This window comes from Cupressus sempervirens, chromosome 1 (genome assembly GCF_028749045.1).
Source record: "Cupressus sempervirens isolate cs-2001-9-10 chromosome 1, ASM2874904v1, whole genome shotgun sequence".
In the NCBI taxonomy this organism is placed as follows: domain Eukaryota; kingdom Viridiplantae; phylum Streptophyta; class Pinopsida; order Cupressales; family Cupressaceae; genus Cupressus; species Cupressus sempervirens.
Genome location: NC_143118.1, coordinates 128323739 through 128348719, shown reverse-complemented (window position 1 = coordinate 128348719; position 24981 = coordinate 128323739). Strand labels below are relative to the sequence as shown.

General features: G+C 32.5%; 1 protein-coding gene across 3 annotated transcripts in view; it reads right to left on the bottom strand.

The window, feature by feature from the left end:
* Positions 1-24981, bottom strand: part of LOC149576498 (histone-lysine N-methyltransferase SUVR5-like) — a 43485-nt gene that overhangs the window by 5288 nt on the left and 13216 nt on the right. For all 3 annotated transcript variants that reach the window (XM_089817425.1, XM_089817430.1, XM_089817434.1), the window contains exons 3-5: positions 600-902; positions 371-481; positions 125-232 (exon numbers count right to left, since the gene is read on the bottom strand). In XM_089817425.1, coding sequence (XP_089673551.1) covers positions 125-232; positions 371-481; positions 600-902 — 522 coding nt within the window. The remainder of the gene's footprint in view (positions 1-124; positions 233-370; positions 482-599; positions 903-24981) is intronic.

Below are 24981 nucleotides of genomic sequence, written 5' to 3'. Positions count from 1 at the left end.
CAACATTTGTATGCATATTGCAAACTTAACTTCAATACAATAGTTACCATTTCCAATAACATCAGAGAAGCAAATATATTAAATGGTATATAATACAGATAACTGAGAACAACTTTAGCGATACCTTTGTAAGTTTCTCCATACGTTCAGCAGTTTTTGCATTCTCACAATCTTGCTTCCAAAAATCAAATGTTTCCATCCATGAAGGGCTAATATATATTCCCAATATCATCTGTAAATGAAGATATTGTGTTACAAGAGCTAATGACATCGTAAATAGATCAAACAGTGAAACTATGCACATAAGCTAAATGCATGTTAAAAACATCTAAATTTAAACATAATAAAAAACAAAAGGTTAAGAACTTACACTGTGAAGCTTTAGTAACATTCTACCCAAATCAGAGTAAACTGTACATTGAGCAGCCTCCTTTGCAAATTCCTTCCAAGCATTTACATTGCGGGCACTTTCTACCACAGCCTGAACAATATATATACAAAATGGAATTCTTTGAAATAAATCTTTTAACAAATGCCAAAGTATGTTCAATGTCAAGAATAAAAAGGATAGCCAATTGAAAAACATACAAATATCTAACCTCAACATGAAGTTGATCACTAGCCTCCAACATATCAATTGCAAGTTTTTGCAACATGTACCGTCGTGGCATACTGAGGTCCTTTACTAGTTCTCGTCCAATCTCATGGGTACCAAATGCAAGAGGTTCTGGCTTCTCTGAAATCGTACATGCAAGTTGTGAATCTGTCCAAAAATGGCTGCGAGAGTTTGGAAAGTACACTACAATGTAAGTTTTTCGTCCATAAGTTGGCATAGCTTTCACTGTTGCTGAAGGGCAATCATCCATGGAGCACTGTATTCCTGCTTGCCACTTTCCCCTCCACTACCACCAGCAGAAACAATTCAGAGTTCAGCCTACATCAAATTTCATAATATTGCAATGCCAAAAGGCACTATGCGTACTGCAGCTATGTTTAATAGTAAATGATTTTGTGCTGTCTAATGCCATAAATATAGTATAAACATAAAGAACTACAACAATCTTGTGTTCCAACATGAACAATGCATAAACACAACAGACATGTTGCCTCTGAAAGAAAATAGTGATGCAGCAGTATTAAACACATGTTGGTGAGTACTCATTGACACAGGATTTGGATTACCTAAAAAGAAACCTGATTAAAATGACTTAATAAAGATTCAGCGGTCAATATTCTCACTTGATCTTGGCAATCTCGATGAATTTTCTTAGTGTTGATGTTATTGGAGCTATGGCCGGATTCCTTCCGGCCGACATAAATAACATCAATGGTCATTATAATATAATTATATTCTTGTGATAATACAATTATACATTGTGATATAATTATTATAATACTATAATTATATTATATGATAATACAATTATTAGTGTGATAATATAATAGATATATCATGTTATTATTATATTATATAATAATATAATATAATAAAGTTATTATATTATATAATAATAACATAGTAAAATTATTATATTATATAATAAGATAATTGTTATATTGTGTTATTGTCTATTAAGGGAAGAGTGGTGACCCTTGGTGAAGGGTCACCAATGATAAGTATAAAGAAAGAAATAATTATTTATCTTTGAGATGCTGAAGAGAAATGATATACAATTATATTGTACTTAATGAGAATAACATGATATCAGAGCAGGAAAGAGATTGCATTGCAGGCGGTCAATGTCTCTGTGATAGGTGATCTGTGTTAGGCAATGTCTTTGCTTGGGCAAACCAAAGGATGTTTGATCTCTGCAAAGTCAAAGCAGAAGACTGGTGTACCATTAGCATGAGATTATACTAGAACGTCAACATGGTAGACTATTTACAGAATGCGTTAAGGAGACATCATATCAACGCACACAATGGTCATTAGTTTACATTGTATTTATACCTTTGAAGCATATGCACGGACAGAAAAAACTGAAAACACATCAAAGTTTAAGATGCTAACAATTATATATCAGATATAATTAGGAATGGTCTGATAAAAATGCATTCAAAGTGCATAGGCATCCACAAGTCTCTGAAACATTTGACAAGTTATCAACTATCAATGATCAAAGCATCCATCTGTGTGGATCGTGAAGAATAGGAATGACAACCAAGTGTAAAGACTACTGTCTCAGAGGCAAGTCCATTGTTGCATGGCAATGATAGTATAGGTTGGGTGATTCTGGCTCTAAATTATATTATCAATATGATTCCTTGTCAGATTATTGATTTATAGTATTAATACTCTCCTACAGTATACATTGGTGAATTACTAAATCGTGAGACCCAATATAGTTTGGCAAGCTACACAAACATCATCGATCAAGTCTCATATCTATATAGCAAGATTCTACTTGTAGACACCATTATAATTGAGGTTATTCATCAAGACTTTAGGATTATGTGGTAGTTTGGCAGACTTTTGAGTTATATAGTCGTGGACTACATAAATGTTATTGAACATAATAACGGAGCTGTGTACGGAGATATCTTCATAGAGGAGAGACTGAAGAAGTTTTTCGTTTTTTAAATGAGCATGCTATTTGTGTTGTTTCCTTTGGATGTGGTGAGCAGTACTTATGAGAAAATAACTATGCCAGTCTGTAATAGAGATTAAAGGGGCATTTCATCTCTGACACCATGTAACAACAATCTTGGGACAAATTAATCATCACTTTGGCACAGAGATCTTTGATTACTACCATGGCTAATGTTGGCAGCATAATCTAAGCGGGGCCTAGCTTTTCTAATGTTTGATAGTCCAGGTATTTTAATGTTTGGATGATTATGTTTGCCGCATCATTTTAATGTTTCCGAGTGGTATCCTGTTAAGGGTTATAATTTTGATTCCTTCAGACTTATTGATTAAAATTTGCAAGACACAAACTACAAATTAGAATACTGACTTTCATGATAGTCGCATTTTCATATTGGCAAATGAAGAATGAATTTTGGAGCAGACAAAATAAATATTTTGGAATACAAATGAAGCCAATGTATTGTAGTATAAGCTCGAATGGTAAAGACCAAGGCCAAACATTTATTAAGGCGTAGCATTTATAATTGTCAGGTTTCCATGAAGAGGTCATCGTTTATGTTCTGACTGTTGTGTATTTTCATGATAAGAGAAATTGAAAGGCTCCAAATAGGTTCGTCAAAAGAGAGTACAATTTAATTGTTCTTGCACACTGAAACTAACTGCCTTCTCTACGTAAAAGTCAATATGATATGTTACTTAAGAAACTTCATTCTTAGAAACCAGTCCTATAATTCTTGTACATGAAATTGGCTGCACATCATCATCGTGCCTTTATTTATGCAAGAATGCAAGGATACCTGCAACTACAATGCTTGATAGAAATTGCTATAGCTTATTGCTTTGATGCATGCCTGTTCCCTGTTCCATAGATCTCATAAACAAAAGGGACACCAACAGACACATTGCAGGATTGAGTTTTGATCTAAGAGACCATTGTTGCAGAGATATATGGCCTGCTCAAAGAAGCCCATCTGAAAATGTGCCTCCACTATATGGAAGATCAGAAAGAACTTTCCACAAAGGATGAGAAAGAGTGTAAGATATTGAAGCTTTTCCAACACGCCATCACACAAAGAAAACAAGTTGAATTCCAAGGTTCCCACATTTCTTCGACTTCCAACATCCTAAAGCAGGTTGCATTATTGACTCAATCCTAATAGAAAATGGGCACAATATAAAAGTCATTAAAATTATTAGCGAAGTGAAATGAAATATTCAAGCCTCTAACTATGTGAAATTAATTACAAAATATCACAAGTATACAAAGTTAATCCTTATTCAAGCATATGTCATAGAGGGCCTAAATTTGCTTCAGGAATCTTCATTACAATTCACGGCTTATTACATTGTGTACGTCCTTCATAACTGGTTGACAAGACCTCCATTTGGAGCAACAAATTTAATATGCTTTGACATTATGCTCTTACCAACTAGTAAGCTGACAATCTTCTTTGGGAGCTTTGGTAACACCGCTCTTATCCTGTTCATGGAGTTGGGAAGATAAGGAGTGTGTCATTACAAATAGTATCAAGCAATTAGTATATAATGTACATACCAGATTAAGAAAATATCTTATGAATGTCCAAGGGGTTTAGCTTAGTTGCTTGAATCAATAAGTTCTTATTGTGGAGACCCGGTTTGAATCCCAAGAGGGTCATATTTGAGGAATTCTAAGTTGTGACTCTTGGTCTTCTATTGGTTGTATTTGTCTCATTGTAAAAGGTGGATTCTAAGTTGTGACTCTTGGTCTTCCAAATGTTGTTTCTAGAGTGGTTGCTTGAAAGGAGCTTGAATAAGTTTGTAATTCTCATGTTGTTGCTTGAATAAGCACAAGATTTGTAAACGATTTCAATATAAAAAAATATCTTATGAATATCTAAGGTGATGTATATGAAGAGGTTGTAACAAACATTTTAAAGCAGAATGTGGTTCAACCATTCTTGGATCATAAATGTAAATGACTTTGATTATGATGTGATTGTCGGCCAGCTGAAAGCTTGTCCTGATTGCTCCCAAATAATGAGATAAGTATTTTTCATTGTCTTTTGAGTACTACTTTTATTTGCTTGTTGCAGTCAATCTCTTGTTGCATTCCTATATGTACTATTAGAGCTATTTTTCATGTTCTTTCCTTTGGTCCCTAAGGATGATCTTGCAGAAAAAGAAGAATGGTGCATTACGTATGTTTCTGAGGCATTTGTGCAGATCTTGGATCCATTACCTTCAGCAGCATGTGAATCATGTCAGATAATAAGAGACTCTTGGATGATTGGGACTATGTGAGCAAGGTATCCTTCCATGGCAGAGGGAGCAAATAGAGGATTTTCAAAGCTTTGGATGGAAATGAACCCTGGAAAATATTAATTAGACAGAACATCAATCAAGCTTCTATCAAGAAAGGTAAACAATGGAAAGATGTCCACTACTAGACCTGGTACTAGGTGATTTTGATATCAAAATTGGAGGATCCCCTATCCTTATATCATTATGGAAGGCATGGTGCTCAGTGAGGAAATTTCTTCTCAGTAAAGAGGCTATTGCTATCTCCCTTGCTTATGCTGTCTTTAATAGATCCCTGTGGTGGAGTGTTTCCCTGAACTCTGAGCCGCTTGCCCTTACCCAATGCTGTTCTGCTAAATCCTGGAATGCTAATGGACTCTCCGTGGTTAGGCATATCCTGATAGACAATCGGTTAGGATCTTGGAAGGAATTGAGTCAACAATATGGTTTTCAAGCTTCTAGAAAAAAGACCTACACACTGATTACCAAAACAGTGAATAATTTCTTTCTTGGCAAAATATTGGACAGTCAATCTTTTCTCCAAAATCTGAAGTGGAACAGTGGCATTAAATTTAATGAGATCTCTACCAAACAGATATACAATTTGATGAAACATGAAAATGAAATAATCATATAATTAACAAGAGATGGGGCCTTAACTGGTCTACTGCTGTATGGAAATTATTTCTAGATAGACTATGACATTCATGTACTAAACCTAAGAAGCTCAGTTTTAGATGGATTTTCACCTTGAAAAAGTTGGTTGTTTGGTCTGTGATTACTGATGTCGGGCTTCCACCCGTGGTTTGTTCAATTTGCAACTGTCCAGAAACTATTGAACATGTGTTTTTTTATTGTATTTTTGCTAATCAAGTCTGGGCTCTGTTTTTTGATAGTTTTAATTTGGGTGGTGGGCACTTGGGATTGCCATGGAATGAAGTTATTGCTGGTCTTGTAGAAAAGTTTGATTGTGTGCTTAACAAGTTTTGACTTGTTCTGTCCACTGAAGTGCTTTGGTTTCTTTGGAAAAAGAGAATCGAGGATGTCTTCCAGAACCTCAAGAGGGAACTTACTGGGTTTATGCTTAAACTCACCTTTTATAATATAATGTCACAGGTCTCTGCTGTCTTGGAAATATCCAAGGATCAATTCATTATACTGATCAGAGAAGGTGCAATGACCATCTACAAGGAGGATATCCAGTCTAACCACTTTTTCAACAAATACTTAGACATGCTAAACCAGGAGGAACTGGAGGCCTCAAAGCAGTTTACAAAAGACAAAGGGATTGACATTCAGAAGGAAAATAAAGCCATTAAGCAGAAACCAGACGATGCAGGTCCGAGTTGGGAGACCGCCACACATACTTCTCAGGGCGTGGATCCCCCCATTGGTGCATTTGACATAGATAAAGCAGAATGCAACAACAATATTGTTGATGCATGGGAGTAGTTTTATTCAGTTACATTATCTTTTTTGACTATATAACCAGCAATGTCTTATTATGTATATGATAAGCGTGGTAGACATTCAGTTATTTTTTGTTTGGCACATTGAGTGTTCATGGCTTGTATCCGATGTATCTATTCAGATTTGGTCATCAATCCCTCTTTTGATGTTAAACTTGAGATTCTCATGCCATGTATCGAGCTCACTCTTTATTTTAATATAAAAACATATATCTTATTAAGATTTAAGGTGGTGTTTATGAAGAGGTTGTAACAAGCATTTTAAAGGAGAATGTGGTTCAACCACTCTTGGGTCAAAAATGGAAATGACTCTGATTATGATGAATGTCGACCAGAGCTGAAAGCTTGTCCTAATTGCTCCTAAATAATGAGATAAGCATTTTTCATGGTCTTTTGAGTACTACTTTTATTTTCTTATTGCAGTCAGTCTCTTATTTGTATTCCTATATGTACCATTAGACCTATTTGCCATGATCTTTTCTTTGGTCCCTAAGGCTGATCTTGCAGAAAAAGAAGAATGGTGCATTTGGTATATTGCTGAGGCATTTGTGCAAGTCTTGGATCCAGCACCTTCAGCCGTATGTGAATCATGTCAGATAATATGAGACTTTTGGAGCAAGATATCTTGGATGATTGGGACTAGGTGAGCAAGGTATCCTTCCATGGCAGAGGGAGCAACTAGAGGATTCTCTTCTATTGACTGTCAAGGACCTTGATCATATTGGTTTAGAGGGAGCAGACCATATCGAGATGGTTCCTCTGACAAGGAAACTGTAGCAGTCAAATCATAGTCCTTAGGTTAGAAGTTATCAAGAAAGATTACTCCCTAGCTAAGAGAGGGCGTTAAGTTACTGTACCTATGGTCAGATTCCTTCAGGAGGACAAAGATAACATTGATGGCTTTTATAAAATAATTATATTATTGTGATAATATAATTACATTGATAACATAATTATTGTGATATAACTATACATATAGAACATGAAATGCTAGTATGAAATAATGTTTCAATATAACATACCAAATTAAAATACTTGCACATAGAAAAATTGCAATACAAACCAGAAACATTCAACATAGCATAGAACATACAAATTATCAGCAAATGGGATTTATATTAGTTCTATCAAATATCAATTATATCATAAAGATTATTATAGTGAGTAGTATCATGCATGATATGAATAATGATAAATATCAGAATGAGTACAAAAGTCAAAATGACAAAATGTAGTAATTGGAAGCCTGCAATCCCCAAGCCAAAGTCCTTATCACTGGAAATATTGGACTCCTTTCCCTCAAGTTCCACAAAAGGAACACCAACCAACCCTACATTTTTTCTTGCTGCAATCTCATCCTGATCAATATGAGATGGATCCTCTAGCTCTACAGCCCATCATGTTGCTAGGTTCCTTTTGTACATGTGTATCTTGTGATCTACAATATGCAAGATATTATGTACAACAACTAGCTTCTCCAATCTCTTAGACTTAAGTGCGTTCCTCTTAATATAGTGGATAAAGCACCCAAGCACCTAATTAGAGGTAAGTCTGTTCCTCTTATCAGAGTAGATGAAGCACCCAAGTACCCCTGATGTACCCAAACACCGAAGCACCCAAGCAGGGCAATGGTGGGTGCGTCCACAATATAGCGATACTTGGGTGGCAATGGGGGTACTTGGGAAGCAGGGCAACGATGGGTGCAGCCACAGTATAGCGATACTTGGGTGGCAGTGAGGGCACTTGGGTATCCCAAGCACCCCTCCCGAGGATGTCCCTGCAAGGGGTACTCGTAGATTTTGGGTCAGGTGGTTGTCCCTAGGTTTCACTGATGAAAACAAATAGTGGGAAGGTGACCTTAATTGGTGAACTGTAACAAACAGTGTTCTACATGGGCTTATCCCCTCTACCACCCAAAGCCCTCATGTTTTCAAGATAAGCCCAGCCCTAGGATGCATAAATGTCGGGGGAACATCCCCAAGACGCTTCTTATAAAAGTGACACCTCCCTATTGGTGACAACTATGGGATGCCCTAATATCCTTGAAATAGAAAGAATATTTTTAAAGCACACTTGAATTGTAAAAACCGATTCCCTAGTTTGTTTATGATTATGAGTTTGATAGTAACAAGATGGCTTTGAGGTGGCATGCTAACAATCTTGCTTCCTATGGCATTGCCCCATAACCAAAGTTACCAAACAAATGAATCACCATGATAAACAAATAAAGAGTGGAGTGATTCACCAAAAGGTTGAATCTACAACTAGCTCTATCCATGCAATTAGTAAAAGGAATTCAAGCTCCTCTACTTACAATACACAAACAATATTGATAGTAAACGAGGTACAGCAATGGAAAATAGCTTTCTAATTCCACCTCCATCTTTTATTTGGTGCACCTCCAAATAAATTAATATTCAAAGAACCTAGTATTTTATATATTAACAAAAAGACAAATTACTGTTATCAAACAAGTTTTAGCATCACATATTAATATTGCTATCAGTAGTGGTAAAAAAAAACTATATGGTTTCTCTTGATCGTTTAACAAAAAAGCCCCAGGTTTTATCAACAATGTAGTTATCACTTGCCAACTACTTGAAATGCTTTTTTAAAAATAGCATTCCAATAAATACATAAATCAATATTCACAATATGAAATTCAGATTTTTTTTTTAAAAAGCATAAGTTAATATTTATTAATATCAACATGCAAAACTTACGTTTCAAATTAAATGTCAAGTAATATTTATCTGACACAATTGTAGAAATGGTGACTTCCACTCCGAAAAAAAAAGCTTAATGGTTTAGGCTCTTGGTTATGGCATACCCCAAGAGGGATAGGCCTATTTAAAACGCATACATAACATGTTGAATAGAAATACTCAATACAAAGTCCTAGCCGTGACAAACCAAAGCATACCCTATACCCTACGTTAAAAATACCCTGTATGCCCCTTTCCAAAGCCCATAGCGCACCAAACCACTTTCAATGTTCTCCATGCCCCTTTCTAAGTGTCTAATAGATGTTTTACATATCAAAGATGGTTTCCAAACCATCACATCCATTCATATGTGATATACCCTTTTGTAAGTGTTATGGTTTTTATTAGTTTATAATGTTTCATTTATGGTCATCTTAGTTAATCTATAGTTTATTAGGTAGTTTATATTCTCATCTTTAGTTCACAATTGTTTCTTTCAAAAACATCGTCTCTGTAAATCTATAGAATCCCCTCTAAACAATAACAGCATCAATTTACCATAGCATTGTATCACAAAAAATTGATGGGATTTCAAAAAACTTGGCAAATTTTTTAAGCAAAGTTCGAGCCTCTTTGATCTCAAATCCGGTTTTTTGGGTATTTTATGAAGTAATTATGGTTTATCTATGATTTTCAAGGGATGCATGTACTTACATGCATTGGCATGTGCTATTTTACTGTGAAAAGCCTTGTGTTTTTTCGGCTGAAGGTTTTAAGACACTCCAATATGCCCCTTAGCTATCAGATGCCTCAAAAATCATGCTTGGTTTTTTATCAATTTTTCACCTCAAAATTGTGTTGGGTTTCCATTGATTTTTCTCCTAAAAAGCCGTGGCTTTTTGCAACCTGATTTGATCTACAAAGTTTGGGGTTTATCAATTTCCCCTCAAAATCGTGCTAGTTGCTATCAGTGTTTGTCTCTGTCTCTGGGGAAGAGCAGCTTTGTTATCCAACATCAAGTTGAATGTTTTGTGATAATTTCTAATAAGATGTTTTGTTGATTTTGGGAGGGTTAGTGGCAAACTCATCTAAGTGCCACAGTCAATGGCGAGCTCTTGTCTCTTGTTGCAGAGGATTTTGAAGAAGGGGACACCCTTCTTTGTTCTTTTCTGGACAGATTTTGGCCTCTAGATCATTAACATTTTGCAGATCCAGGGTGGGTCTCGGCAGTAGCAAAATGTTTTGCAAATCTATATAAGGAGCTTTCATCCCCTATTTTTTACAATATCAATTTACCATAACAGTTTTTTCCCAAAACCACAAATTCCAAATAGAATGAGAAATAGAATAGAATTAGCAACATCTACAAACCTATTTGAGATCCTGCATCATGTTAGGAAATAATTGAAACATAAACCACAAAATAGATCTTCCTTAGACATTAAAAGAACAGATCATTACTAGTACGATTAGGAAGATTGATTTACTCATTAGACAAATTTAATTTATTGATGAAATACAACCATAAGAGAGCTAAGGGGCATCATAGAGTAGCTTAAAACAATCCTCTACCCTACGCCCAAGAGCAAATGTCGTCCCTCTTGGCCATCATGTACCTAGTAAGGCATCTGATAGTCATTCCTCTCTTTCATTATCACCCTTATCCTCATTATCAGAGTTCCTTAACATCATGATCAACCAAAGTATAAGTTTGAAGAAACTACAATAGGAATTGGTATAGGTGTGGGTGCACTCCTTCCACCCACTTGACCTCATGGGGCAAGCTATCACCACCATTAGGTGGCATGCTTAGAAGAGCACCTCATAACACTTTCTTATTAGGAAGTAAATGGAAAATATTTGCTTGTTATTAACAATGATCAAGAGATCAATTTATACAAGAGACTGAGTGATGTTTCCTTAAGAAACAATCGTAAAGAATATAAACATTCTATTCTAGAAACAAAAAACTAAATATTAAAAAATTCTAATATTTACAGAAGATTTTGATAGATAACCATTAGATACTAAACAGAGATAATAGAAACTCTCTATTATTGTAATACCCTCCCTTAATGGTTAATCTATCCAGAGCACGAAGCTGTCAAAAAGCGTAGAAGGTAGATTCTGTCTGCTCAAGGTGCTTTGCACCGTTCGTTGTGGGCTGCGAACCAAATTGCTTAGATAGGGCAGCTAAGCGCTTCCAACATTCAACCTTCATGTGACCAAACTTGTGGCAATAGCTGCATTGAATGTTCTTCCAGGAGTCTTATGAATCTGGAGCAGAGGATGTCTGCTAAGAAGACTACTGATGGTACTTTGGATAATGCTCCAAGACTTTGCAAACGAGCATAATGCTCCAAAACAAACCGCAAAAAGCCATAATTTTTAGAAGAAAATCGAAAGAACAGAACACAATTTTTGGGGTGAAAAATCAATCAAAGCCCAACATGATTTTTGAGGTAAAAAATCAATCAAAACCTAACAATACAAAGCTTCATTTTTTAAGATCAAATTTAAGAATACAAACCTTCATTTTTTAGGAAAAGGTAAAACCCAACAGATAATTTTTGAGGAAAATATTACAAACCCACAAAGGAATCCCACACAACTTTGCGAATTACAGAATCGAAAATTTTTAAGGGAAATTTTATAGAAACCCACAAGATTTATGAAAACCCATTAGAAATTTTTTTGAAAAAAAAAATTATGGAAACCCACCAAAAATTTTAAGAGAGGCAAAACATGAGACTTTGCATGGTAAAGCAGCACATGCAAGTACATGCAACCCTCAAAAAGTAGAGACCCAAAAAATTTGAAGGGTGACGCAAAAGAGAGCTCGAAAAACCCATAAAGAATATGTTGTCGGTCTATGGATCGGCTGGCTCAAAAATTGAGGCACAAAAATCAAAGCACCCAAAAAAACGACAACCCAATTGAGCTCTCAAAAAACCCACCAAGAATCTGTAAAAAAATTTGATTTGGTACAATAAATTAGGGTTTTGAACAAAAACAGCCCTGGCTGCAAATAAAACTTCAAAGAATGGCGAAAATGTGCAAAAAAAACAGACGAATCTAGACAAAAATGGGTTGCAGAACCGGACAAGAAGTCAGTGGATTCAGATCTCTCAAAACAAAAACCCTAGTCGGATTATAGAGAGAGTTGGAAGCAAATATGCATGTAAATAATTTCGAAAATAAAAGGAAGATAATTTCAACCAAGAAATTATAATTATTTTCAAAAAAATTTAGAGTGTTGGCTCTAATATCATATTACGAAGTAATTGAAAAATATTTGTTTGTTATTAACAATAATTAATAGATCAATTTATACAAGAGACTGAACAATGTTTCCTTAAGAAACATTGTAAAGAATAGAAACATTTTTTCTAGAAATAGAAAACTAAATATTAGAAACATTATAATATTTACAGAAGATTACAATAGATAACCATTAGATACTAAACAGAGATAATAGAAACTATCTATTATCGTAATATTTCTCCCAACTTGTATTCCCTTATTATCGTTAACATGATTTATTAAAGCAAACAAATAAAGAGTTATGCATTATTGCACACAATAATACCATATTTATATGCAAGAAATTACAAGTTGAATCCATGACATCGTCTATTATAAGAATTGATACTTGTACCAATTTCATAGATATAATATTCAGATTCTATGCCTGAGTGTGATTTCTGTAAGTCAGATCTGATTGGTTAGATATTCAAATTTGATGATAATGTGATTGTTGTTAGATGATTGCTTGACTGAATGAATTCTTTTGATTCTATGATTCAAGCAATTGGTGAGTTATGATAAAGAGATTGTTGACTACAGTTAGATAATTGATGAGTGACAATGTAACTATTGTTGGTCTGATATATTGGTGAATCGAATAAATTCTGATTTGATAGAGTGGCTTGCTAATTGATTGTCGGCTTGATTTGATAACTAATGATGACTTTTTGCAAATTCATGAGTGATGATTCATAGGTGATCCTTGAATGATTAAATTATCTCTTTTATACTTCATTGGTGAAACAGTCACCACCTTTCATCAGACTTGAGTCGCCACCCTCCATTGCTGCCCTTTTAAGAGTAATAAATGTATTTCCCCATTAATCTCTGTTGCCTCTTCTCCTCAAATGAAACCTTCTCCCCTTCATATCTCCCAATGTGAGGGGAGATCCACAACTCTTTCATCATTTCTGCCCTTTGCAATGGTCATGACCTTTCAAATTTGACATCTTTTAGAAGAGTCACAAACCTTCATTATTTCTGCCCTTTGAAAGAGTCATAATCTTTCAGAATTGACACTCTTTGAAAGAAAGAGAACCCTTTATAACCTTTGCCTTTTGAAGGAGTTGCTTCTGTATTTTCTTCTCATTCCTTTTCCTCTTCCATAAATTCTTTCTTGATTTACACCTTCCCTTTTCTCTTCCTTCCTCCCCCCCCCCCCCACCCAGTTCAAATCAAGTTCTCTCATTCCTTTTGTATCTCATGTTCAAGGGAGTTGCAAATTATGGTATGTTTTAATTTAATCTATTATATTTTTAATTTTGATTTATATTCTTATTCTTGTATATTTTATTTTTATTCTTTAAAAGTTAAACTTCAATATAGTGTTTTATTATTATTATTGACCCAAACCCAAACCTCCACCAATTCATAAGTCTATGAAAGTAATAAACCAATTATTACTAATTTAATCATGATAACAAAATCTATGAAATACATATCCCCTATTGTAGATCTCTACATCTTCATAGTCAAAGTTACAATCAAGGATATATTGATTCATACAGTTCATTGTACAAACTAGCCACAGAGAAAGATGGCATACTAAGTCATTATAGTGATAACTATGTGTTAAGCCATAGCTCACAAGAACACCACTTTCATAATGCAAAAATAAAAATGTATCAGTCATTACCTGCATAGATAACTATGCATGTATAACTATGCATAGATAGCTATGCATAGATAACTAATAGAACAATGGCATCTATTAGTATCCCGATTGAGGACAAATTGGAACATAACCAGTAAATCTTTTACTTAATTATTCCTCTTTGTTAATTGCTTTGACAGCATAACATATAGCCTTTAAGGCTTAAAAAAAATGATAATCCCATTTGAATATGCACAAGTCAGGCATGTCTTTAAAAGTCAACCTCATACATACATATACATGCATACATACATACATATACATTATACATACATATGTACATATGCATATATATGTATGTATGCATGCATGTACGCATATCAAGGTTGCACTGAGACAGGTGTACTTGGGTACTCCAAAGACTAGTACTTGTACCTGTACAACTATTTTTCAAAATAAGAGATGAGGGGTACTTGGAGATGCCAATCTTATTTTAAATTATTTTTGTAATTTTATAGATAATTTGAAATGCATGTATATTTGTAAAACCAAATAGACTATAGAAGGTTGAATCTTTCAACAATGCAAATCCTTTTGTCATTCTTTGTTATTATATATATGAGAATTTGAATATAAATTATATATATGAAAATGTGAATATATATTTTATATGAGAATATGAATATAGACATACAAGAATGAACAAAAAAAATGTATATCATAGGAAAACTCCCAACTCTCAAGGATCTAATTAAATTCATCCCCATTGTGTATACCGCTAGAGTCTACATAAACAAATTAAAAGAACAACAACAGAATATTTAAAACTGAATATCTTTTGAGCTTTGCATTGAATTGCAAATAGCTAAATGACAAATACTTGTAAGTTGTGGTTATGTTAGCTCACATTGACTCCTGTCATGTATTGGCCTTGTTTTCCATTCTATGGTGTGCTTATTTTCTAGCATCCCAATGCATTTAACTTTTTTTAGGAATCTTTGTTTTACTTGTGTGACATTCAACACTTTTTGCATTAGATACCAGTGGAAGTCTTGGACAGACTGCATTGAAAGTCTCCTACAGTTGGAGACATCTCAAGCAAGGTCTTCGATAATAGAGACGTGTCTCAGTCTCCAAGATGCATCCCAAGGGGGTCAAAAACGAATCTTTGTGCAACTACGATATATATTATTGTAATTGCCATTCCTACTCAATTATGCATGCTCACAAAAGCTATATACTGTCTATGATGAGAGCTTTAAGTTTAAACAATGTTATTGTATGAATTTATGAGCTCACTAACAGCACGATGCATATCATGCACAATCATCTATAAGTTTTTCTCAATATTTTAATAAAAGGGAGATACCATATATATTTTTTAAGAAAAAATCGTGTGGATATATACGCGCGTGTGTGCACACAAACACATATATATGCACAATATTTTTCTTTATAACATGTCGATATATAGATAGATATAATATATTAATAATTAGAAAATGTTTCACATTAATGGATTGTCATGGATTAAGCCATCCTCAAGGAGATATAAGAATGTAGAGCGGTGTGTACCAGAGGAAGGCTGGATCAAAATAAACTTCAACAGTGCCTAAAAAGGAAATCCGGGCTCTTCATGGGTGGATGTATAGTCTAAGATTAGCAAGGTAACTTCATGGCTCTAGGACTTAGAAATTAGAGGATGAAACCAATAATGAAGCAAAGGCACAAGCTGCCTTGCTCGCCATAAACTTGGCGAGCATGATAAAAATCAAATAATTACATCTAGAGGATGATTCACACATTATTATCAGTTTGAATAGAAGACTGATGAATTTAAAAATTAATTAGAGCCAAAATCTCTATGTTTTAAGTTATTTAATTGACCCACACCTATAGAGCAAGAAATAAAGAAGCAGATGTGATTGTGAATTAGGCAGTAAATCAATGCAAGGTAATCATTATTTAGAATGGGAGGATTCTTAAGAACTTCAATGGGACGATCAACAGGTACGAAGGGAGGTGACAAGGTGGATTGAAGCGGTAAGTTTAATACATTACAATCTCATTCTCAGCAGCGTAGGCAAGGATGTCTTACGAAGTAGTAAAACATTTGCATTATTCCTAATATTTGGAAGGTGTTGTGTGACAAGGGTGTGCAAAGAACATTGAAAAGTGAAGATGTTGCAAGGGAAGCCACAGAGAAAGTAAACAAAACAAGGTAGTTGGTGTGAGAAGTACTTCAGCGGAATGGAGGCAAATTTCTCACTAAGAAATAAGTAGTAGTAGTTGGCATTTTGGGACTAAATAACGAACAATAGATTGAAAATTGCCTTCAAAATTGAAGACCCAATTTTTTGTGAATGGTGAAATTGCTCTTCATGGAGGAATTGTTAATGGATGGTGAAATCGTGTGTAGATTGTTGCTTCCTCTCTCTCCCCCAAGATAATATATAGAATAGACCCCTGAGCATAGTGTAACAAGTATTTGAGTTTTTGGTACTAATTTTAAAATAAAAATTGCATTACTCGTGTATTCCCACTCCATAGCATCAATTCCCTCATGGCGACATCTATAGTCTAGTGCACCATGGCAACATTGTTGTTTTATAAACTAAAAGAAGAAAATAAGAGCATGCCTTAGGATGAATGGTTCTACAGGTTGGGAGCACGTTGTTGTCTCAATCCCTAGCAAGGGACTCGAGGCCAAGAATGGAGATTGGCTCCATGAATTGGAATTTGAGCCACCATTGCACTTGTTTATGCTATGGAGTGCAACCCTTGAGAAGGAGAGTCGAAGAGCACAAGGTGGAAACACATCAAGGAGCACCTAAAAGAGCTTGAAGCAAAACTTGATGCAAAGACAAGTAAGGACCAAGCAATAAAGAAGAGAAAATGAAGCTTCAAAAAGGACGGCTACTAGAAGGTACAACACATGAAAAGAATCAAGAAACAATGATTGCTGTTGATTTTTTTGTAAATTTTGCTATATAGAATGTATGATATAATATAGTAGATACGTTAATAAAGTCAAGTAGCATAGAATGTAAATTCTTATGTTTATATAGGTTAAGGCAAAAGAAACAATTTAAATTTTGTACAAAGGGAGTCTCAAGGATAGGAAACGAATGTGAATGTCAGTGGAAAAGAAACTAAACATAATGTTAGAATTTTTTTGGAAAATCAATATAAAAGTAAACATTTTTCCATTTTTAAAAAAATTAAAAAGCATATATAGTGAGATGAAGAGAGAAATAAGTAAAAAAAATAATAAAATATTTTAATAGAAAAAATTGTAGATTAAATTTTAAAAGGGAAAAATGTTACAAAATATCATAAGGTCAAACTCTCAATTTACCAATTAAAAAAAAATTAAAAGCATTTATAGCGAGAGGAAGAGAGAAATAAGTAAAATTTTATTAAATATTTTAATAGAAAAAAATTGTAAATTAAATTTCAAAAGAAAAAAATCTTTAAAATTTCGTAGGTCGAACTCTCTTGTAGCCCTCACCTAAAATTATGAAGCAACCTTCAAAATCCCAAGAAGACTGCTTGGATGTGAAAAATGTTCTAGTCTTTTATGTTTGGAAAATGAAAACAAACAAGTGTTATGCCCTAGCTTTAAAGCCAAGTTGTGCTCTTGAGTTTATTGTTCCAAAAATGTCTTTATTCCTATGCCTAGCATTGCAAGTCCCCCTAGGTTCAACCAAGTTTGCCCCAGGTATCATCCATGATTTAGTGAATTGCACAAGTGTTGCCTTGGAAAAACGTTGGGGAGAAACAACCCTAACTTCCAAAACCCAAATCGTCCTTATGCAAGTAACCCAAAAACATACTTTATTTGATTAAACCAATATTATATGCATTTTTTCTCAAACTTTAAATTAATATTTGAATATGGTTAAATGTTTGTAAAAAAACACTCAATCAATATTATATGTATTTTTTCTCAAATTTTAAATTAATATTTGAAAATGGTCAAATATTTGTAAAAAAAAAAACTCAATGTGGTAAATACCTTCATTCTTTTAATAGTGTTGACTGTATCTTGATTTAAATACTTCCATTTTCATTCTTATGCTAGTCTTTAATTTATCTTGATTTTATTAAAGCATTATTGAAATATTTATTAAAATATCCATGTAAGTAACTTTCTTTTAAGTTAAAATATCCATGTAAGTAACTTTCTTTTAAGTCAATTTGTTAATTTGTAGTAACTTTCTATTCTTTAAGTAGTTTAGCTAGTTTAGAAACTTTTTTATTTTTGCCATTAGTTCCCAATCATTTCCTTTATGGAAAATTCTTGTAATTGCTTGTTTAAGGAGTATGCCTCTCCTTTGTTTGTTATTAAATATCAAACATTTATTTTCTCACATTATAAGAGAAGTTGGTTTTTGGAGACCTTATCCAATAAAATTGGTGGTTTAATTATCTTAAAATTTTGAAAAAAAAAAAAGAATATTTTGCCTAATTGGATTTTTTATAACTTTTTTATAGAATAAAATTTGTGGTTTTTCCATAAAATTTTCTGACGAAATCTTCAAAAGAATTTTCACTCCACTTTTTTTGATAAAATCAGGGTTGTCAGTTTCGACATTTTCTCTAAACAAAAATTGTGGATTTTATAGCTTACTTTACCATTTTTCACCAAAAGAACAAAGTAGTTTAGAAGTGCAAGGATTCATCATTCTTGTAATTGAGTGTTGTTGGTTCTTTTGCAAGATTTTTCCAAGAAATTGTGGACGATCTTTTCATGATTTTTTTTCCCAAAAATTGTGGTTTTCTTAAGCCACTTCCTGATTAATTTTTGACAAAATAATTGATTGTTTTTACAAAACAACAGTGTTTAACAAATTTTGCAAAAAAAATTATGAATTCAGCATTGCATTTAGGGTTTGACAATTTTTCCACAAAATCGTAGTGTTGTTTTGTAGCAGCTTCTAACGATTTTTAGCAAAATCATTGTTTCAAAGTTGTTTTGCCAATTTTTTATCAACAAAAGTTGAAGTCAACTTCATATGAGGAAGTTTTGTAGAAAGTAATTGGTAGATTACAAGTCCAACCAAGGAGAGTCTTATCATTAGGCTCATGTTGCAAAGCATTCTAAAGAGGAATCAACCTTCTATGCATTTGTGGTCAAATGACAGACAGATTATGCTAGGCCTTTTGTGGGATATTTAATAGAATTACCATTAACAGATGGTACTAAAGTAAAATTGTAATGTTTAGTATAATGGTCATATAAGTAACTTTCTTTTAAGTCGGTCAATTTTTACGTTTAGGAAAGTTTTCTTCTTTAAGTTGTTTAGTTAGTTTTTTATTATTTTTGTTATGGAAAGATCTTATAATTATTGATTTAAGGAGTATTTCTATCCTTTGTTTATTATTAAATATCAATCGATTATCATTTCAGAATTTTAAAATTTGAATTATATAATGGTTTCTTTTATTCTAAGGCTTTCCTAATAAATATTATAATTTTTTGCAACAAAATTTTTAAAAAAGTAAAGTATAAAATTGCATTTAATTAATTGCTTTTATTATTTACATTATCTCGATGGCCATCTTTTAAACTAAATAAAGATTGAAACAAGATTTTAATAAATTATTAACAAATGACGGAAGAAAAATATGAATTAGGAGGGAAGAACAAAGTAATTATCACCAAGAATAAAAAAATAATTTTTAACACGAGGAATAGAAGAGCAAAATCAAGGAAGAGTGTAATTCCAAATTAGTATATCTATCACCTTCTGATTTCCCATTTACTTGCAATTCGAAGTTTATTAATTAAAATTGAATCTAAAGTTAAAACTAAGCTATCTTCTAAAAGAAATTAGGTTCAATTGAAAAAAACAAAAACAAAAATGTATTCCCTTGTTTTGAAAACGAAATTCGTATTTTGAGAAGAATTCACAAAATAAAATTTTAAAAGGAAAAGCAATTATTGATAATTTTAATAGTCATGGCAATTATAGACCATGGCGTTTCCAAGGCTACAACCCACACAAACCAAAACCTTTGCAAGGGTGCAGCCCATACAACACATGCCTTTTACAAGCCCAAAGCATTAGCTTTTACTATTTATTTATTTTAAATTTGAATTTTTCTTATTCATTTATACTAAATTAATATAGAATAATAATGTATATAAATATAATACAAAAATAACATATATATATTATTAGAACATGCTATATGCATTATATATTATATGTATGTTACAATAGAATATAAAATGCTATAAAACAAATAAAAACAAAATAAATATAAATATATATTATATCTCTATATAATATAGTTACAAATAAAGACAATATACATATAATTAGATTATATGATATGCAAATATATATAACATATGTATATATTATTAGTGCAGGTTTTTTATTTCCTCTTTGATTATTTATTTTTCTATTCCTAGATTTTTCTTACACTTCTACTTAAGCTTGCTCAGGATTAATAAAGTGACTATTACTGTAAGTGCATGGTGTCACCATCTTCTATCAAAGTGACGTTTTTAGGCTATTATGCTGGTGACGCACAAGCATTCATAGGTGTATGGCAATCGATCTCCCAAAAATATTGTTATTTTTTAATTTTCTATTACCATTAGGTGGTTAAAAATAAATGCAACCACATATATGCCTCCATGTACCTAGGAGAGTAAATCTAATGAGCCATCAAATAGATTTACATTTTTCACTAATGTTTTCAAACTTAGAAATTAATATTGGTGATTACATCAAGTTGTTGATAAAATTAAAACAATATCAATTTTAATTTATCGTAATAATTCATTTTATTGATTGTGAACTATTTAATTTATATCAATTACTTTTCAATTTGATTTCAAAAATTCTTTTCATTTTAAGATTTGATTTCATTAGGCATTGCAAATTGAAATATTAGTTAATAGGTTTTTCTCTATTTTTTTCTCAAATTATATTCAAGTATTTAAACAAAAGATGAAAATTAAAACTATTCCAAATGGTTGGTGTAACAATGCCTCTAATTTATATTTATGGGTCATGTTCCTCACAATAGAACTATTGGATCTATCATCTGGCATTGCTACAAAAAAGATGTGGTATCCTCCATATGAATCCAAGTCAATGGAAGACCTTACTAATATAAATCTTAATAGTCAAAATCCAAGTTACTACCCTTACAACCCTTTAGCATCTAAAAAAGTTATTGCCATGAAAATTTCAAGAAAGTTTTTATTAGGAGCATTCACTTAAGATATAGTAGTAACCTACTGATCAAAAAAAAAAAAAGATATAGTAGTAACCAAGGGTCCATCCCACAGTGTAATGATTGAGGCATTGTTATATTGCTTTACTATATTTGTTGGCTTGTGCCTTCGCTAATGCATCATGCTTGTGGATTGTGAACCATTATGGCATTCATGCTAGTAGATTCACGAGTGTTTATGTCTATGCCAAACCCTAATTGAGCATGGTGTACTCTGCACTTTGTGCCCCTACTATGCTACCATACTCTAGGCTTGAGTTGTTGTATAGGTTATTCTCAATATGCAAGTATTCTAATGTGAGGTTGGATTGGACATACCAAATCACGTTTAAATTAAATTACATAACCACTCAATTAAACCATTAAACAAACATTTAAATTACATCTAAGGATAAAAAATAATTTTATTGTTAAGCCCCCTCGAGCTTAAGTAGTATTGGGATGGGTGGACTCCAAGAAGTCTTGATGCTTCACCTTTGTAATCATCACCTAGATGCAAGAAGTGTTCCATTCATTCTTATTGGAGGTGGGTTCTTGTGAACCACTACTCATCAAACAAGGGTCAATAAGTTTGACTCAAAAAACTACATAGTTGAATCTTGATAGCAATGTCACAGCTAATGAATTATTTAAATAAATAGTAGATATTTATTTAAAATAATAGATGAAAAGCCTAATGAATTAATTAAATATATAAAAATATTTATTTAGTTAATAGAACAAATTTGTTGGTTTTATGAGGACGTTTTTAGGTGTCTACATATCTTCAGGAAACTCCTCTAATTGTTGTTGCTTTTGGTTCATGCCAACTCTTGGTTATTGAGTTGCAACATTGTCACAACTATGTTTTTGTTGATTCTCTCTCTCTCAAAGAGGGCTTTGTTACCTTCCCCTTTTGGTGGAGGCCCTACATAATGTTTCTCTTGGAAAGTTGTCTATAGGTCAAAAAAATCACTCTGCTAACTCTCAATCTCATCCTCAAGTTGTGGTTGAGTTGTCTATTCATTCTTGAAGTGGTTTAGAAGTTGTGTTCATATATTGGTGTGGTTGAGTTGTCTATTCATTCTTGAAGTGGTTTAGAAGTTGTGTTCATATATTGGTGTGGTTGAGTTGTCTATTCATTCTTGAAGTGGTTTAGAAGTTGTGTTCATATATTGGTGTGGTTGAGTTGTCTATTCATTCTTGAAGTGGTTTAGAAGTTGTGTTCATATATTGATGTTAAAGGTCGTTCTTGACCTTGTTGTAATTAGTTGTTTTGGATAGTCCTTGGGTTGTAGTGATGCAAGGGCTAGACCCTTTGCTAGGTTTCTTAAATAATCATAAACATATTATAGTGATAAATATAAATTGAATGAAAAGCAAAAAGCTATATGTATTTTAATACAATTTATGAATAATAATATAAGTCTATCTAAACCCATATGTACCTATAACAATATATATGATAAAAAGGGGAAAAGTCTTTAGGCCTAAAATATAATTTTTTACCCAATAATATTAATTTAATCAACTTAACTTTCATTATTTACTGATGTACAAATTAATATATTGATTACCATTTAGATCAATATTAAAAATATTTTAGGCAAAAGCCTACAATGCAACGGTAACTTGCGAGCCTCTCATGTGGGAGGTCTTGGGTTCGAATCTACCTTCGCTTAACATATAATAATAATTAATTCTAACAAATAATAATAATTAATCTAGGCTTCGGCAGTTTACCCATCATATATATATATATATATATATATATATATATATATATATATATATATAATATTTTAAACATAGATCTCAACCTTTAGTCATATAATTACACATTATAATTAATATGATTTATAATTATCTTTTACATAAAGATAACCTAAAGAGTTATTATTTTATAGATTTTTAATTAATTTATCAAAATTTTATCTATAATTTCTCCAAGGATTGTCTTTGATACCAAATATATCTAGCCAATTTCCATGTCAAGCCTGTATATGACTTTCATTAGGTGCAACTTGAAATCTCCCTACCATGTCAACTACTTGCATAATGTCTAGCCTTAATCAATTATATACAAATAGGCTACCAACCATAAATCCATACAAGGTCCGATATACTCGAGGAAACTTGTCATATTTGCTCAACTTAGAATCTATGATCACAGGTGCCCTTATCTTTTTGAAAAATCCATAGGAATGGTACCCTAACATCACAACTTTGCATTGCCAAAATTTGACTAGTACAAGGGAAGGATGACCCACAAAGATGGAGAAATATGGCAAGTGAATTCCATACAATGTTCCCAAAAACTAGACAAATATACAATTTTGAAAGGAGTAACATTTGAATAAATACATAAAGTGGGATGTTAACCCAAGATAATAGCCCTACAAAACCTAGTAGCTCTTTAGAACTTAAACTCATTGAAAGCAAGCCCCAATCCCTTTGAGAAATCCAAAGCCTCGAAGGGGTGGGGACATTACGAAGTCAAGAAAAACCCTTGTGTGTCTATTGAAGATATTGAACTCGTAAAAGTAATCCCAGAAAAAAAAAAATTCGACGGCAACTAAACAAGGCCATTCTAAATCAAGCAAATTGGATTCTAAGAATACTATGAGTTGGTTGGTTGTTTCCTTTAAAATTGTTTTGAGTTATTTTTTTAAGGGATCATGACCCCTTCCCTACTTATATAATCAAAAACAAAACTTTATTATCATCAATATTCAAAACTTAAATTTCTAGTTATACATCAAGTAAGACTTAAGACAACACTAGAAGTGGCAATTATCATCTTATGAAGATCTAAATGGTTTAGGTACTCTTACTTATGGCAAACTCCCAAAGAAATAGTTTTGATGAAATTGTGAAAAGCAAAATGAGCGCAATAGACCAAAGACTAAGCATAAACCCCCAATCAAGATAATCCCACGTGTACCCTGTATCCTAATTTGGATAAGGTGATAAACTCAAAGAAAACACTAGGACAAAAGAGTTGCTAATAATTATTTTATTCAAACAAAATATGTTGGTTTTCTTTTAAATTACTATAGATTGTTTGATTTTTATAGCAAATTCATCCAAAAAAAAATATTTAAAACAGCAATTTTTCTTAATTTTCTTGACATTGTTAGGCTTTACATACAAATTTGTCATTTTTTTTCAAATGTGATTTTGAAAAGACTAAAAGTATTATACACTAAATAATAAACTTTACTATGATCTAATAAATGTTGATCCATGGCTTATATTCTATTCCAAGCATAAAATTTAAAAAGCCCAAATTTAAACTTTAGAATAATCTAATAAATGTCGATCCATGGCTTATATTTTACTAGCATGCCAATCTTTAGAGGAATATAGGTATAGTACATCAAAAGATCATATTTTTTATTATTCTACTTAAATATTATTATAATATTATATTGTAATTAATATTAATACATTGTTATTTAAGATATTGTAAATATTATTAAGATATATTTATTGTATTATTATGTTTTAGTGTATTTTTTCGTAGTAAAATGCAGTTAAGTGTATATATTAATATTAAAATATATAAAGATACAAAAACAGAGATCCTAAAATTTGAAAGCATAAGGAGATAACAAAGCTCATCCTCATGGCTCGTGCACATATATAACCGAGGGAGAGGCACTCAACCTCATGACCTATGCATATATCTAATACTAAAAGATAAAAACTCAACCAAAATACTATATTCCATTTTTTAACTATATGGGAGTCATTTTCAACCAAGAACCATGAAAGAGATACATGGCACCAAAAACAAGG